Raw genomic sequence first — 17,703 nt, 5'->3', positions numbered from 1 at the left:
TCATACCTTCAATATTTTCATTCTCTACCACCATATTAGGTAGAGAACACAAATATTTGGAGAGTGGTAGTGTCATTAATAGATTTTCATATAATTGAGTATCACCATGTTGACCATGTGATGTGCCAGTTTGGCATGATACAACACATTCGTGGTCCTCCATGTCAACTAGATAATTTGCATGATCTTACTCTACGTGGCAAAGATGATATTGATTCGCGAGTTCAGCATGTTGTCTTTGTCCACAAGTGGGAAACAAGGTTAGATTGTGTTTCGACACAAGAATCTCGTACTACTACACGTTTAAACTCCATATACACATTAATGATTTAGGTCATCAATGATATTTAATGCTAGTTGTAAACAGTTTGTTCTATTATGACCTTCAACCCTACAATGTCCACAACGTTGTCTTCGTTATGACTCTGTCCAATCCATTTCATTTCTTATACGAGTTGATTCTGGACGGCCTTTAGCACGCAACATACTTTGGTCAGGGACAATGCGAGGTCCGTTGGTAGGACGAATGTTTTCATCACTACCAAGTGGGTACCATTGGCCAGAATATGCCTCTTTGATATATGCTTTTGAATAGGTAGCCTCAACATAGGTCAAGTGATATACGCGAACATAAGCACATGCGACAATGATATGTGAACATGGATATCTGTAAGCTTGAAAAGCACCACACTCACATTTTCGTTCATTAAGAAGTACTATCCAAGTATGACCACCTCTTTGTGTAACTGGATTGAAAGCTTCTTCCACTTCAAATCTGGTGGCCTCATAGTCATATCTTCGAACAAAATGAGATGTTGTCTCCTCTTGGTTGTTCTGCATAGCATCCGTTAGCTTTGGACAATATCGTTGACCAACCGCAAGCTCTGCATTTTCTTGACCTAACCTTTGCCCAAAATATTCAACTAACCTAGCATATATATACTTTACAAGAGTTGTTATTGGCAGGTTACGGGCACCCTTTAAGATCTTGTAGATAGCCTTAGACAAGTTTGTAGTCATGTGATCGTATCTGTGACCTTTGTCATCATGGGTGAGGCTCCATTTTTCTAATGAAATCCCATCAATCCATCGACGAATTTCTAGGCTTATCTCACAAAATTGTTCAACCTTCCTAACAAAATTATGTTTGCAAGTTGTGTAGCCTGTCCAAATTTTACCGCAAATATTAACATTAAGTAATAGCATAACATATTATGTAGTATGAAAAACAGAGAATATTAGAAGGAAATAATATTATACACATGTGAATCAGCTCTTCTTTGAGTTTGACATTTTTAAACTGATGGTTGAATATGTTTGCAATGTGACTAATATAATAGACATGATAGTCATAAGGTGGTTGCCAACAATTATTTTGATTTGCCACACTTGATTTGATGCTTTGGTGTCAATTTGATATTAAACAAATACCTTACTTTGTAGTTACATTTCGACAAATGTTTGACAAGAACCATGACCAATCACTTAATGTTTCACCTTCAACTACAACAAAAGCAATTGGTAAAACGTGAACATTGTCATCTTGTGTTGTAGCGATTAGTAGAGTGTCGTGATGTTTCTCATATAAAAATATTCCATCAATTTGTATGATGGGTTTTGTGTAGTTGAATGCATCACAAGTAGGTTTGAATGTCTAAAACACATGGCAAAACTTGCAGAAACGTGTATCAACAACATTATTGGACACATAATTTGTTGTCTCAAGTCTATAAGCAGACCTAGGACAACATTCTAGCATCCTATCCAACCACCTTGGCAAAAGGTCTTGTGAATCTTCCTAATCACCAAAAACTCTTGAAATGACTTTTTGTTTTGCTTTCTAGGCCTTCCTGTACGAAACCTTATAATTAAATTGTCCACTTATTCTTTCTTGAATTAATGAAATTGACATGGAAGCCTTTTCCCTGATCATTCCTGAAATGAAATGTTAAGCATACTACTAATAGTTATTACAAAAATAACCTTTATTTTTAAATATTTGAAGAGTATGTATAGATGAAGTTACCTAATATACAAGAGCAAATGAATTCAGAGTCCAATTTGTTGTGATCTTGAGACAACATTGCATTAATGCATGTGTTCGACCACTCCATTTCTTTATGACCCACTTGTTATTGTACTTAGTGGGCATAATAGCCCTTAGTTTTCAAGGGCAACCTTCATTACTATTAGGGCATCTTACAAACAAAACCTTCAATATAGACTTAACAACCACAAATGTCTAGTGAGCATTCATAGAGTAGTGTTTAACAGTCATTTGGACATCAACTTTCGTATGAAAATGTAGCCCAACATATAACTCATCCCCAACGCGCAAAGAATTGAGAACATCTAACCCACCATACCACATCTCTTGATCTGGATGAGACCAATCAATGTAAGTATAATGTGGAGTATTGCTCCAAAATTGAGGTAGTAATGGACCTATACGATGACAAAAGACACAATATCAATAATAAATATTACTAAATTAAAATGACAGTACAAAAAAAATTGTAATTACCTGATTCATTCATTTTGAGAGGCTCAACATCAAATGGTGATTGCACTTTTATCATACGATTATCATTACTATCAATGTTACCCTCATCTGATGAGTTATCATCTACAATTTCATCATCTTGTTCAACATTGATATCATCATCATCACTTAAATTTGTTGCAAAATCAACGTTTGAATCAAGATGATTTATTGGTGGCAAATTTTTTTGCTCAAACTCATGGTGACTACTCATTACATTTGAATGTGTTAAAACTAGAGGTTGATGCGCTTCTTCTATTATTGTGACACCCTTACTACCCCAATATATATATATTGTAAAAAAATGTAAATAAACTAAAGAATAAAATTTCTGAGTTTGGTAAAAGGGTTCACATAAAACCTTCATAATTATTCCTCAATGTTCATGATAATTGAAACTTGAAAAAAGTAAAACATAAGAGTTTACAATTTGTTTTTAAAAGAAAGATATAACTCCAATTAAATATTTATATCCTAAGATCCTCTGCCCCGATGTCAAACTATCAGAGCACACCCATAACTCAACTGTTAGCATTCTAGATGCCACTCATAGCCGAATCTTCCTCACCTAAAACATCCACAAATTGTACGGTGAGAAAAGAAAGCATCTATATATAAAGCATATAAGGAAAACGCAACATATCGTCTCATTATAACTCTATACTTAATAAAATATTCATAAATATTTCAACATATCATAACTCGATCAATCATGCATCATCATCACGTCAAAACTCGCAATCACACCAATCATCACAAATCTTGCACTTCACACTATGCCAAGGTCACGTTACCCATTTAACAATCCAAGGTCGTGCTCACCCCTAATATAACATTGTGCCAAGGTCACGTTTCTCCTGTAGCATATCTAGCCTAGGGTTGTGCTCACCCCCGACATGTTATCCAAGGTCACGATACCCACGTAACAATCCAAGGACGTGCTCACCCCTAATATAACACTATGTCAAGGTCACGTTTCCCCTGTAGCATATCTAGCCCAGGGTCGTGCTCACCCCTGACATGTTATCGAAGGTCACGATACCCATGTAACAATCCAAGGCCGTGCTCACCCTTGGTCATAAGTGTGAAGAACCACAATCACATCACATTCACATTCCACACAACATCTCATCTCATGTTCACATACTCACATCATAATTAATTGGCCAGTTAAGTCATAACATATCATTCGCAACATCATGTTATCAATTAATATAATAATCAATGGAATTACACATTTAATATAATCTTAACATAAAGAGTAAAACCCCCAATTGTTCCAAAACCTAGCTCACAGACACTTTTCTACAATTTCGTTCCCTCTCCCAGATCATCATTCTTACAAATTATTAGCATATTTCTAATCCTCAATACATATACAGTCTAATGGGATCATCAATTCCTCAAACAGAAATAATCTAATTTTTCCAAAACCTAACTTACAAGCACTTTTCTATAATTTCATTCTCTCTCCTAGAGCATAATTTTTACAAATTAATCATATATTCGTAGTCCTAAACACATACAGAATCACATAAGACCAATAATTCTCCAAACAGAAATAATTATAAAATTACTCATAATCCTAATGATGGAACTACTTGGACAAGATTGATGTTCTTCAAGTTGAACCATGCTAAGTCCTTTCTTCTCTTGAGGTTCTTCATGTTAATGGAAGATTTGGAAGAGTTCAAGCTTCAAAAGCTTGAAGATGCTTCCCAAGGTGGTTTGGTTTCTCTTGAAGGAGAGAAACTTGAGGAACCAAGCACAAAAGAGAAGTTCCTTTGTGAAGCTTCTAGAAGAAGGAGATTCTCCACGAAATTGGACTCTTGAAATGTGAGAGAATTTCTGAATTCTAAGTCTCATAAATGTCAAAAGTGATTACAAGAGTAGAAATTACAAATATATAGAGGTAGGTAGCTTAAGGAGCAAGCTAACCTTAACCATGGTTCACTAGGAACCATGGTAAGGGTAGTTGACCTTCTAGGTGAGTTTAGAAACTTGTGGAGCAAGCTTCTCACTTAGCTTGCTTGGGAAGCAAGCTAAGGAGAAGCTTGTAGCACAAGCTTCTCAACCCTAAGTGAAGAACAAATTTCGGCCAAGGAGAGGGAAACTAGGCTAGGCGGATTTAGCTCTCATTTGTTCCATGATTTATTTTCAAAAATGTTTGGTTTGGTCTAGTTAGGTCCATCCAAAAATGATGAAACCTAGCTAGATCAAACCTATGAAAAATTAGGAGCAAAATGAGTCCAATATGTAAAATTTTTCCTAGGCCCAATTCTGACCCATTTACTATTCACACCCTCAAGCATTGCTAAATGCCACCCCTTTTTCCCTACTGAAAAAATAGAAGATGAGTGTATCAACAAAGGAGGTTAAATGAAGTTAAAATCTCCAAGTAACCTACCCTAAAATCAATATACAATCACTAATAAAAGCAAGTAAAGTGCCTCACAAATACAAAGGCAAAAATAAGCCTATACAAAGAGACTACTATATGTACAAACATATGAAAAGGTCTTTAAGATCATCTCATTCCTCTTGGTTCTTTTAAGATATCATCTCTTGGATTCCTTGGCCTTGGCCATAGTCTATCACCTAAGGGACTCTTCCTCTACCCAATTCCCTCATGTAACTCTACAGATAAATAATCCCATTTTCCCGTACCTGGATAAACAGCAGTTGAAACTAAAACAGAGATCTCCTTGGTCTCCTCCTCTAAGTGTCCCTCGATCTTCAGAGAGTGTAGAAGGAAAAGAAAAGAATGTAGAAGAAAGAAGTCAGAACTGAAAAGTGTGATTTTGGGAGTGCCAGAGCGCTCTATTTATATGCATCAGGCGTCGCCGAAACGGCCCGTTTCAAATCCAGAACGGCCCGTTCTGGACTTTGACGGCATGTGTAAAATTCTCATCCAGAACGGCTTGTTCTCAAACCAGAACGGCCCGTTCTGGGGTTGCACTTAACCCACAACGGCCATATCTGGAATGACCCATTCTCAATTAGGGTTATAGGCATTTTTGGTGATTTGGAACGCCCCGTTCCAATTTGGGAACGCCCCGTTCCCATCTAAAATTTGTAAACAATTTTTGTATTTTGGAACGGCCCGTTCCAGTTTGGGAACGACTCGCTCTGAACTACAAAATCACTCTCGTTTTAGTAGTTTTGAACGGCCCTTTCCAATTTGGGAACAGCCCGTTCTGGGCTACTAAATCACCCCTATTGGGCCTTTGGGCCCTCAAAAAAATCTGTGAAAATCGGGCTGTTACAATTCTTCCCTCCTTTTAGAAATTTCGTCCCCGAAATTCACTTGAAAACAGAAATGGTTAGACTCCTCGCATCTTGTTTTCTAATTCCCATACAACCTCACTACCTTACTCATGTACAACTCTAACAATCTCACCAAGGAATATCTATTATCAACGAGGGTAAGGCAAGTAAACTTGGTGAGTCTAACCACTATAACCCAAAAAGAATCAAATTTTGTAATCATCTTAGGCAAGCCTACAACCAAGGTTTATCTACACACCATCTCACTTCCAAAATGGGACGTCTAAAGGCTGCAAAAGTCCTAAAGACTTCTAGCATACTAAACACGAGTAGGGATGGCAACGGGGCAGGGCGGGTACGGGTTTCATGATACCCGTCCCCATCCCCGCAAGTTAAACTCATCCCCATCCTCGTCCCCATACCCGTCGGGTATAGATTTTCATCCTCATCCCCGTCCCCGTCAAGTATCGAGTATACCCGTACCCATACCCGTACCCGTCAATTTTTTTATTTTTTATTTTTTGTAAAAAAAATGATATTTTTAAATTATTTTTTTATTATATTATAATTATAATTAGGTTATTTCTTTATCTCATATTATAATAAAAAATCACATATAAAAAATATTAAATTTTTTTAATATAATTAAATTGAAAGTGAATATTAAATTAAAAATAAGAACGGGGACGGGTACGGGTACGGGTACGGGGCGGGTAAGTACATACTCGTACCCGTACCCGTACCCGATTTAATATATCGGGTTTTACCCGTACCCGGTCAAACCGGGTATTCCCCGTCAAAGTCGGGACGAGTTCGGGTATTACCCGCGGGTACGGGTATATTTGCCATCCCTAAACACGAGTTCACAAATTTCTCTACTCCTTTCTTCACCTTAGGCCATTACGCTTCCGCTGCGCCACTCTGATATATCTTAGTAGCTCCTAAATGAATGTTAAGAGTACTCTTATGTCCTTCCTCTAACATCATCTTCCTTAATTTGGGGGTTACTAGGCACATAGATCCTATCATTGAACCCCAAAACACCATCAAATTCCACTCATAAAGGGTTACCCATACCCCTACCAATCCTTTCCACTTGGTTCACTAAGAAAGGATCTAACTCCTAGGCTTCTCTAATCTCGTGCACTAGTCACTTTCGACATACTCAATTCAATGCTTCTAAGGGTGAGCTCACACATCACGCTTAAGTTTCTAACTCTTTAATCAAATCCAACCCTTAAATCATCAAAGATGGTAGGTGAATGGTCATCTTACTCAAGGCATTTGCCGCAATATTAGCTTTTCTTCTATGACCCTCTTTAAAGATCAAACACCTAAACATAAGTTCACTAGGTACACATACTCGATCTCAAAGTCATACCACTTCATATATACCCAAGGCAAACTCTTATCCATTATCTTGTCCTATAGCCTCATATCTTATCACCAAAATGAATCAACTAATTATGTTCCTCCAATTTTTCTTTAACAATCCACTAGTTACTCCAGTCATACGTAGTCTCATACTACTAAGGGTAATCTCATGATTCAAACTTAAATCCCCAATTTGAGCAAAAAGATCCATCTCTCTAATCACAAGGGAAGATAAATATGAAGGTTTCCTACTCAAAACATCGGTCGCCACAATGGCTTTGGCCAAATAACAAATAAGATCAAAATCTTATTCCTTGAGAAATTCCAACTATCTCTTTTTTCTCATATTCAACTTCTTTGGTCAAAAGATATTTAAGGCTCTTATGATCACTAAATACCTCAAGCTTAGACTTATATAGGTAGTGTCTCCAAATCTTAGTGTAAATATTACAACCGCTAACTTAAAGTCATGGGTAAGTAATTCCTTTCATGAATTTTCAATTGCCTAGAAACATAAGCTAATACCTTTCCTTCCTGCATCAACACTCCACCCAAACCTATCTTAGAAACATTAACATATACCACAAAAGACTTACTAAGATCGACCAATGTTAACATTGGTGTACCAGTCGATCTTTCCTTAAGAGTTTGGAACCTACTCTCACATTTGCCATCCCTCACAAGGCAACTCCTTCCTAGTCAATCTAGTCAAAGGTAATGCTATCTTAGAAATTTACTCAATTAATCTCCTATAATAATAAGCTAATCCAAGAAAACTCATAATCTCACTAACTGACTTTGGTATCTCCCACTTAAGCACGACTGCTACCTTAAGTAGATCTACATTATACCTCTGCTAGAAATTATAGGGCCTATAAAATTCACTTCATACAATCAAAAATCATACTTAGATAACTTAGCCTAAATCTGTCTTGGATATAACCTTACTCTCAACTCCAATCTGATAATATCACACCCTAAGGTCAATCTTACTAAACACATAAACACTCACTAATTGATCCATAAGGTCATCTATCCTCATATCAAATCATATTAGAATACCTACTTTAATCCTTCATATATACCATCCATAAGCATGTACGAATCAGTCATCGTTTACACCATATAGCATGTACATGAACCAACCTTACCACATAGCATCATACCATCTTAAACAACCTCTCAATGAAAACACCTCAGAACATCATATCCAAATCAGTTTTTATCCTTGCTATGCCTAACAACTCAAAAACATCATGACAACATATTCCTCCCTTCAACAACTATCAACGCAAATGACACACAGAGAGTTATACTCATCCCAATGATCTCAAACCTATCTCAAAAGAAAGCTAAGAGAATAAGCTACAACTCTTATGAAGACATAAGATTCTAAAAAGATCATCTTCTTAGCTAAAAATTCAAAAACCACAACAAATATATTTAATGCTTACAACTAGTCTTCTGATCACCAAAGCAGTTATAACTGAAGTTCTAGACCTCCGTTTTACCTAATTCCAGTTCAATTAAAAAGATAACATCCAAGGATACAACTTTCATGAAGACCACAAAATCTAATTATTGCAATACAGTACTCATACTGGCACAACAACACTGCAGCAAAAATATCTTCTACACCAGACAGCAATAGTGTATCAATATATCTAAGGCCACAAAAATACCTCAACCCTTCCAAACTCACACCTCAACTTCATATTCAAGCTTCCCACTACAATCCTAAACCAAAACAACTCACATATTCATCACAAAAGACTTAGAGAATAAAACTCACATGCTACCTAAACCATAAAAGGTTAACATGCAAACACCAACACTCAAGGAAATTACCAACGTTCCAATCTCTCATCAAGAATATCAAAACTCCAATTCTCAACATACAACCACCTTGGATTCAACCGCTACAACTATAGATGTCAGAAACTCCACCAATCGTAAACTCTTAATACACTCGACAAATCAATGTCTCACCCACATCCAAGTTTCTAATAGTTCTAGTTGGCTAGCACAAGGCTTCATCCACCACTACTGGCACATATGCTCGCAACACGAGCGATACCACTCAACCACTACTTATTACGTAAGCAAGAAGTATCAAAACAAATAAGCAATTATGAATAACATCAACTAAGCTATATCATGTCTTTCGGCCAAATTCTGAGAAAACAATAAAAGTGTAGGACACATCAACATCATCATCATTATCCTCATCAAAAAGCAAAACATTGTTAGAGTACACACAATTAAATAACAACAAACATAATCAATCACACTAGCACACCAATAAGCTTCACAATCAATGCATTCCATCATTCATCTACCAAACAAGCATAATAGACTCATAACTCACGGCTGATTGGATCGACCGACTCAGATACTACTAAATGTGACACCCTTACTACCCCAATATATATATATATTGTAAAAAATGTAAATAAACTAAAGAATAAAATTTATGAGTTTGGTAAAAGGGTTCATATAAAACTTTCATAGTTATTCCTCAATGTTCATGATAATTGAAACTTGAAAAAAATAAAACATAAGAGTTTACAATTTTTTTTAAAAGAAAGATACAACTCCAATTAAATATTCATATCCTAAGACCCTCTGCCCCGATGTCACACTATCAGAGCACACCCATAACTCAACTTTTAGCATTCTAGATGTCACTCATAGCCGGATCTTCCTCACCTAAAACATCCACAAATTATACGGTGAGAAAAGAAAACATTTATATATAAAGCACATAAGGAAAACGCAACATATCGTCTCATTATAACTCTATACTTAATAAAATATTCATAAACATTTTAACTTATCATAACTCGATCAATCATGCATCATCATCACGTCATAATTCGCAATCACACCAATCATCACAAACAAGTTGCCTCGGCCCTTACCATGCCGTCCTCTTGTCCGATTGTTTGATTCGGCCGATGTGGTCGAAGAATTGATCGGTATAGTATTTTTCCTACTTGTTTGAATTCAAGTGTTATCATTGATTTTGACTAATGATGTGCAGGTATAATGGCGGCTCATGACGATTTGGATATCCGCAACTTGCTTCGGAACCAACTTGCGTCGAACACCGCGAATAGGCCTGCGCCGGCCGCGCGCGTGAATCAACCAGCTGGTCAAGGTAGTGGGGTCGGACCCACGTCTCGGCCGAAGAAGACCACCCGGCCCCAACCTGAAAAAAGAAGGCCTGACTCTAGGGCCGAGGAGGAGAGTCGCCGGGCAAAACAGCGCCGAGTGGTTAGCCCCCCTGTTCCCGAAAGCTTGTCGGCACCAAGTTTCTTGGCTGGCAATGTTAACGCTCAGGATTTCCTGAGTCAAGACCTGACCTCCGAGGTAGGGCAGGGGCTGCTGAGCCGAATGAGTTCGGCGCAGAAATGGAGCTTCTTTTGTGAGTTCCAAGTGCGCGCTGTGGCCATGGCACAGAGTATTGTCATGCAGCCGAACGGTGAGGCTGATGAGTTGCGCAAACAGCTAGCTGAGCAGGAGAAGTCTCTTCAAGAGACACTGGCTGCTTTGACCGACGCCCAGACGGCTAGTAGCAAGTATCAGTCCGAGATGGATCGCCGAGGAAGAACCGCTGATGACTTGGCCTTAAAGGTACAGCGTCTCGAACTTGCTCTGAAGGGCGAGACTGATAAGGTGACAGCTCTGAGCAAGGAGCTGGATGCTGAAAAGGCTGCCTTTGGTGCTTATCAGGAGAAGGCGCGCGCCAAGGTTCTCAGTCAGCATCAGGCCGGTTTTGCTCAAGCTGCTCGGCAGGCTTGCTACTTCGGTGACTTTCCCCCTGACTTCCACCTGGACATGACAAAAGATTTTTTCCAAGGGAAGTTGGTGGATATGACCTCCATTCCACCTGATCAGGAAGCCGACGAGGAGGCTCCGGCTCGGCCAGTTGGGCCGAACGAAGAGGAGACTCTGAACGAGGAGGCTGCACCTGAGGATGGTCCAGTTCAGGGGGAGGCAGAAGTAGTGTCTTAAATGTTTCTTTTGTATTATGGGGCCGATAGCGCCTATTGATAATGTACCTTTCTCTTTTAATGAAATTTCTCCGTTCTTTATGTTATAACTGGCGTGAACTCTTGTGGTGATTAACAACTTAATTTGCGTGAGCCGTCTCCTTGGTCGAGAGATATCTCGGGAAGGAAGACTTGAATAATTAATTAAAGCCACATCCTTGGCCGAGAGACATCTCGGGAGGGAAGACTTGAATAATTTAATTAAAGCCACATCCTTGGCCGAGAGACATCTCGGGAGGGAAGACTTGAATAATTTAATTAAAGCCACATCCTTGGCCGAGAGACATCTCGGGAGGGAAGACTTGAATAATTTAATTAAAGCCACATCCTTGGCCGAGAGACATCTCGGGAGGGAAGACTTGAATAATTTAATTAAAGCCACATCCTTGGCCGAGAGACATCTCGGGAGGGAAGACTTGAATAATTTAATTAAAGCCACATCCTTGGCCGAGAGACATCTCGGGAGGGAAGACTTGAATAATTTAATTAAAGCATGAGTGATTGAATCGTGTTGTTATTGATAAATGGATGCCTCGTTAAAAACCTTGCCGGCCAAAACCTCTTTTCACTATTTTTTAAGAGGGAAAAAGACCGGTTCAAGGAAAAGAGTGCACCCTTACAACGCTTACAAGTTTGTGAAATAGACAACTAGCTATAGTAAGTCTTCAAGTGCGTAGAGTTCCATGTGCGTGGGAGGACTTTGCCGGATAACTCCTCCAACTTGTATGCCCCGTTATGAAGAGCGTGGCGCACTCGAAACGGGCCGTCCCAATTGGCTGCCAGTTTGCCCTCAGACGGGTTGCGCCTTGCCGAGCCGGTTGCCCTCCATACAAGATCTCCGTCGTGAAATGTTCTTGGTTTGAGGTTAGAATTGAAGCGCCGACTCATGCGTTGCTTGCATGCTTCGGCCACTACCTGCGAATTGTCCCGTACTTCCTCAAGAACATCTAGTTCGGCCCGAAGAGATGTGTCATTGGAGTCCTCTTGAAAATGTTGTCGTCTGAATGATGGCTCCCCTACTTCAACCGGTATCATTGCGTCGGCACCATATGTTAGGCGAAAGGGGGTTTCTTTAGTGGTGGACTGTGGTGTGCATCGGTATGCCCAGAGGACTTCTGGTAATTCATCAGCCCATACTCCTTTTGCCGAGCCGAGTCTTCTTTTCAGTTCGGTAAGGATAACCTTGTTGGCCGCTTCGGCCTGGCCATTCGACTAAGGGTGCTCAACCGATGTGAACCTGTGCCGAATGCCAAGGTTTTCGAGGAATGAGTTGAACCTTTTGTCCGTGAATTGGAGACCGTTATCTGAAATGATGGCGTATGGGATGCCGAAACGGGTGATGATGTTCTTCCATACAAACTTTTGGACGTTAGCAGCAGAGATGCAAGCAAGTGGTTCGGCCTCAATCCATTTTGTGAAGTAATCTACTGCCACGAGAAGGAACTTAACTTGTCCTCTCGCCATGGGGAATGGGCCAAGTACGTCAATTCCCCATAACGCAAACGGCCATGGAGAGCTGATACTGTGTAGTTCGGCGGCCGAGGCGTGGATTAGATTCCCATGCCGTTGACACTGTATGCACCTCTTAACAAACTCAGCATAATCTCCTTTTAGAGTTGGCCAATAATATCCGGCTCGTGATACCTTTGCCGCAAGAGTTCGGCCTCCGGAATGGGATCCGCAGATGCCTTCGTGAATTTCCCTCATCACATAGTCGGCCTGGAGATTGTCAATACACTTAAGCAACGGGGTGGAGAATCCGCGCCTGTAGAGTTCGCCGGCTATGATGGAGTACCGAGCTGCTTGGGTTCGCAATTTTCTGGCTTCCACCGAATCAGTTGGCAATTCTCCCTGGAGGATGAAGTTCCGAATAGGAGTCAGCCAGCTTGGAACTTCGACCTCGGCAGCCATGCAATCGACGGCCACACTTGGAGAGGGGACTTCGAGGTGAATTGTTGTTCTTAGCTGTCCTGGCTTTCTGGTGCTGGCGAGCCGAGCTAACTGATCGGCTCGTTCGTTGTTACTTCTTGGGATATGCCGAATTTGAACCTCGGTGAAATCATCTTTGAGTTTTCGGAAGAGGTGATAATACTGCAACAAATTAGCATCTTTGACTTGAAAGTTGTCGTTGACTTGTTCGGCAACTATTTTCGAGTCGGTCCAGCATATGACCTTCTTAACATTCATCTCTGTGGCTAATCTAAGTCCGGCTATTAAAGCTTCATACTCGGCCTGGTTATTGGACGCGCGGAAGCCGAACCGAAGGGATTGCTCAATTGTGATGCCTGAAGGATTAGCGAGGATTATGCCTGCACCACTACCTTGGGCGTTAGATGATCCATCCACATGAAGGATCCAAGGTTGGTCTTCGAAGGATCCTGGAGGAGTGAGCTCGTTGACGAAATCTACCAAATGTTGTGATTTAATAGGGCCCCTTGGCTCGAAGGATATGTCAAATTCAGATAACTCAACCGACCACGCCATCATTCGGCCGGCAATTTCTGGCTTCCGAAGGACCTTTGCGATCGGACAGTCGGTTCGGACGACAACCTTATGGCTTTGGAAGTACTGTCTCAACCGTCGGTCGGCGTAGACGAGTCCTAGGGCAACCTTCTCGAGCAATTGATAACTTCGCTCGGCGTCCTGCAACGTCCGACTAATAAAATAGATGAGCTGTGGACCTTGGTTTTCTTGCATCATAACGGCACTGATGGAGCTGTCCGAAACCGACAAATAGATAATCATATCTGCATCGACGACCGGTTTACATAATACTGGGGGCATGCCGAGCCGGTTTTTAAACTGCTGAAAAGCTTCTTCACACTCTTGGGCCCATTTGAATCGTTGCGTTTTCTTCAGCAAGAGTAGGATCGGCCCGGCAATCTCGGCTAAACAGGGAAGGAAGCGAGACAACGAAGTGAGCCGTCCGGCTAACTTTTGAACCTCTTTCAACGTTGTCGGGCTTTTCATGTCCAAGATAGCTTGGCATTTATCCGGATTCGCCTCAATACCTCGGTTGGATAGCATGAATCCCAAGAACTTGCCGCCCGAAACTCCAAACACACATTTCTCGGGGTTGAGTCTCATCTGATGTTGCCGAAGCGCCTGGAACACTTCGGCCAAGTTATGCGTATGTGCCGATACATCACTTGATTTTACCACCATATCATCAACATAAACTTCCATGCTTCGGCCGATCTGGTTGTGGAAGATTTTATTCATCAAACGTTGATATGTGGCCCCGGCATTTTTTAATCCGAACGGCATCACCCGGTAACAGTAATTGGCTGTTTCGGTGATGAATGCAGTTTTTTCTTCGTCTTGGGGGTGCATCCGGATCTGGTTGTATCCCGAGTAAGCATCCAGAAAAGACAAAAATTTGTGGCCGGATGCCCCATCGACGAGCCGATCGATGTTCGGGAGTGGGTAGGCGTCTTTTGGGCAGGCTTTATTTAAATTGGTATAATCGGTGCACATACGCCATTTCCCATTTGACTTTCTAACCATGACCACGTTAGCCAGCCAAGTCGTGTAGTGCACCTCTCGAATAAACTGAGCGTCTAGCAACTTGGTCACCTCTGCTTCGATGGCGGTTTTTCTTTCTTCCCCCGTTTTCCGGCGCCGTTGAGCAATCGGCCTAGCCTCTTTGCTAACGGAGAGTTTGTGGCACAGGAAATTGGGGTCAATGCCAGGCATATCAGATGGGTGCCAAGCGAACAAGTCTCTATTCTCGAGGACCACACGCTGAATGGCTAGGCGCTCCCCTTCGGTTAAATAGGTTCCCAAGTAAGTAACTTGGGATTTTGTCGTTCCTACTTGGAAGGGTTGTTTATCTTCAATGGGCTCTACCCTTTCCTCCTGATCGATTCGTGGATCGAGGTCGATGGCCGACTGCTGCGAAACCGAGTGCACCCTTCTCGGTTCGGTTGGCTCCTCCATTCTCGGCAACCTTAAACTACTAAAATAACATTCGCGCGCCATTTTCTGGTCAGCGTGTATGGTGACGATTCGTCCGGACTCAGCCGGGAACTTCATGGCCAGATGAGGAGTGGAGACAATGGCTCCGAGCCGATTCAAGGACGGTCGTCCTAGCAGAATATTATAAGATGTGTTGGCATGCACCACTACGTACTTGACTGGGATATCGCGGTGATCAGCTTCATCAAATCCGAACCGTGTGGACAGCTTGATATACCCCTTCGTCTTCACTCGCTCACCAGAGAACCCCACCAGTGGCTCGTTGTAGGGGACCAATTCGGATTCTGGAATACCCAACTGTTTGAACGTGTTCTAGTACAAGATATCTGCCGAGCTTCCCTGGTCTACCAACGTTTTACGCACAATGCAGTTATGGATTTCTACACTGATTACCATTGGGTCGTCTTGGTCCGGATCAATGCCTTTGAAATCGGCTTCGGTAAAGGTGATAGTAGGTAATTGCCGACGGACTGTTTCAACGGCGTGAACATGCCGAACGGCCCGTAGATGCCTCCGTTGCGATGAGGAAGATGAGCCACCGCCAGCAAATCCTCCTGCTATGGTATTGATGACTCGCCGAGGCTGTGACGAGGGTTCGACATCTCGTCTTTCTCTGGACCGACTCCGTTCTCTATACTGACGTGGTTCCATTCTCCTTTGCTCAGGGTCATGCCGTCTTGACCGGTCTGCGTGCCGAGTTGTGTGCGGTCGGTCGATGAAACCCTGTAGCTGGCCTTGTTTGATTAGGTCTTCGATCTTGTCTTTTAAAGCCGCGCATTCTTCTGTCGAATGCCCCCGATTGCGGTGGTAGCGGCAAGATTTTGTTGTGTCGGCCCTGGGGGGGGTAGAAGCTCGTTTTGGAACGGCCAACACATCCGAGGCCAGCGCTTGCTCTAGTATGGCTGCTCTGTTAGTGTTAAGTGGTGTGTACTGGGAATGCCTTGGGCCACGAGGGGGTCTCTCCCGAGGTACCAATTCTTTCGGGCGACCTCGGAAATTATTCTCGACTGGCCTTTCAGGCTTTGCCGCTACTTCTGCTCTAGCTTGGTTGCGAAACTCAGCTAGCTCCTCCATTTGCATATACTTATCGGCTCGTCGCCGAAGGTCATCCATGTCGGATGGTGGCTTCTTGCAAATACTGTTGGCGAAGGGACCTGGCTTCAAGGCGGTAGTCAGATGATGCAGGGCGACGGCCGGGTTTAGGTCTCGGATTTCCAGTGCCGCCTTGTTGAATCGGCTCATGAATGTCCGAAGGGATTCCTTTTTCTCCTGACGAATGCTTACCAGAGCCAACGAGGTCAGTTGGTGAGGCCTACTGGTAGCAAACTGAATTGTGAATTGGGAGGCCAATGTACTAAACGAATCAATTGAGTTGGCCGGAAGCCGAGTGAACCAACTCAGAGCTCGTCCTTTTAGCGATGTTGGGAAAATTCGACATAAGGCGGCATCATCGGTTGTGCTTAAAGTGACTTGAGTCAAGAACACATCTACGTGTTCATCGGGATCAGTGGTCCCATCGTACTTGTCGAGAGGCAACGACTTCCAATGATCAAGAAGCGCGGTGTGCATGATATTTGATGTAAAGGGATGCCGATGTGCTCCAGCCGGCATCGGCAGTATCGGCTTACTAGCTGAAGCATGAGCGGCTGGGGTGGCAATAGAGGTGTGGTTGGCAGGGGTGTGGTGTCCGTGTGAATGAAACGACCCCTGAGTATGGGTCGTCTCGGATGGTTTCCAGGTGGGATCTCGGTATTGGTTTTTCAGGGCAGCATTTTCTTCTCTCAACGCAGCCATTTCGGCGGCATCTCTCTCTCGCTGCTGTTTCATGGCAATCATTTCCTCTTTCATTTGTCGTACCACATCGGTCAAGTTTGTCTCCTCTACCGTTTCGGCCCCGGACTGATGCTCCTCCTCGGACTGGTGTTCAGCGTTAGTCTTCCTTGTCTTCACCATGATGTCGAAACAGTGCTGGATACGTCTTTCTCGAGATCTATCGGTTCGGCCCCACGGTGGGCGCCAAAATGTACCTGCCTGAGGGTACACTCGTAATCTTCAGGGGAATATGAGGACCGAACGAGAGCTCTAGGTGGATTCTTCGGAGGGGGAGGTACCTGCAAAAGATACTCCGATGCTTAAGTCAGTGTGGGCACGATTTTCTAGGGTAATGAATGAACAGTGACATACCTTGTTACGTGTGACCTATTTATAGCATCTGACATGGGCCTGAGCGTGATGGGCCCTCTCAGATATTTACCAAATTAGGTAATACGGTACTAATTGGTCGTTTAGGCTTTAATCATGTACTTACCTTTCTTGATTGTGATTACTTGTTATGACTTGCTTAACCCTTCGGCAAGAGGCCGAGCCGGCTAATCAATACTAGTCGGAACGGCAAATGACCGAACCGTCTAGTCCGTATACGGCAGCCTGTATACTTCCGGTATGTTCTATGTCGGAACGGTACCTGACCGAGCCGACTCGATGAAT

At 42.3% G+C, this 17,703-nt stretch overlaps 1 protein-coding gene across 1 annotated transcript; it reads right to left on the bottom strand.

Annotated features, from left to right (window-relative positions):
* Positions 1 to 12,450: 12,450 nt before the first annotated feature.
* Positions 12,451 to 17,169, bottom strand: LOC145957895 (uncharacterized). The gene is made up of 2 exons (XM_083074323.1): positions 15,610 to 17,169; positions 12,451 to 15,513 (listed from the first exon to the last, which is right to left on the bottom strand). Exons 1-2 carry the CDS (start codon positions 17,167 to 17,169, stop codon positions 12,451 to 12,453), a joined length of 4,623 nt encoding a protein of 1,540 aa, XP_082930449.1.
* Between the last annotated feature and the right edge of the window lie 534 nt (positions 17,170 to 17,703).

The sequence above is a fragment of the Cajanus cajan genome, chromosome 5 (assembly GCF_000230855.2).
Source record: "Cajanus cajan strain Asha chromosome 5, NIPB_CcT2T_4, whole genome shotgun sequence".
Taxonomy (NCBI): Eukaryota; Viridiplantae; Streptophyta; class Magnoliopsida; order Fabales; family Fabaceae; genus Cajanus; species Cajanus cajan.
The sequence above is the reverse complement of the archived record's forward strand: the minus strand, read 5'-3'. Positions and strand labels throughout refer to the sequence as shown.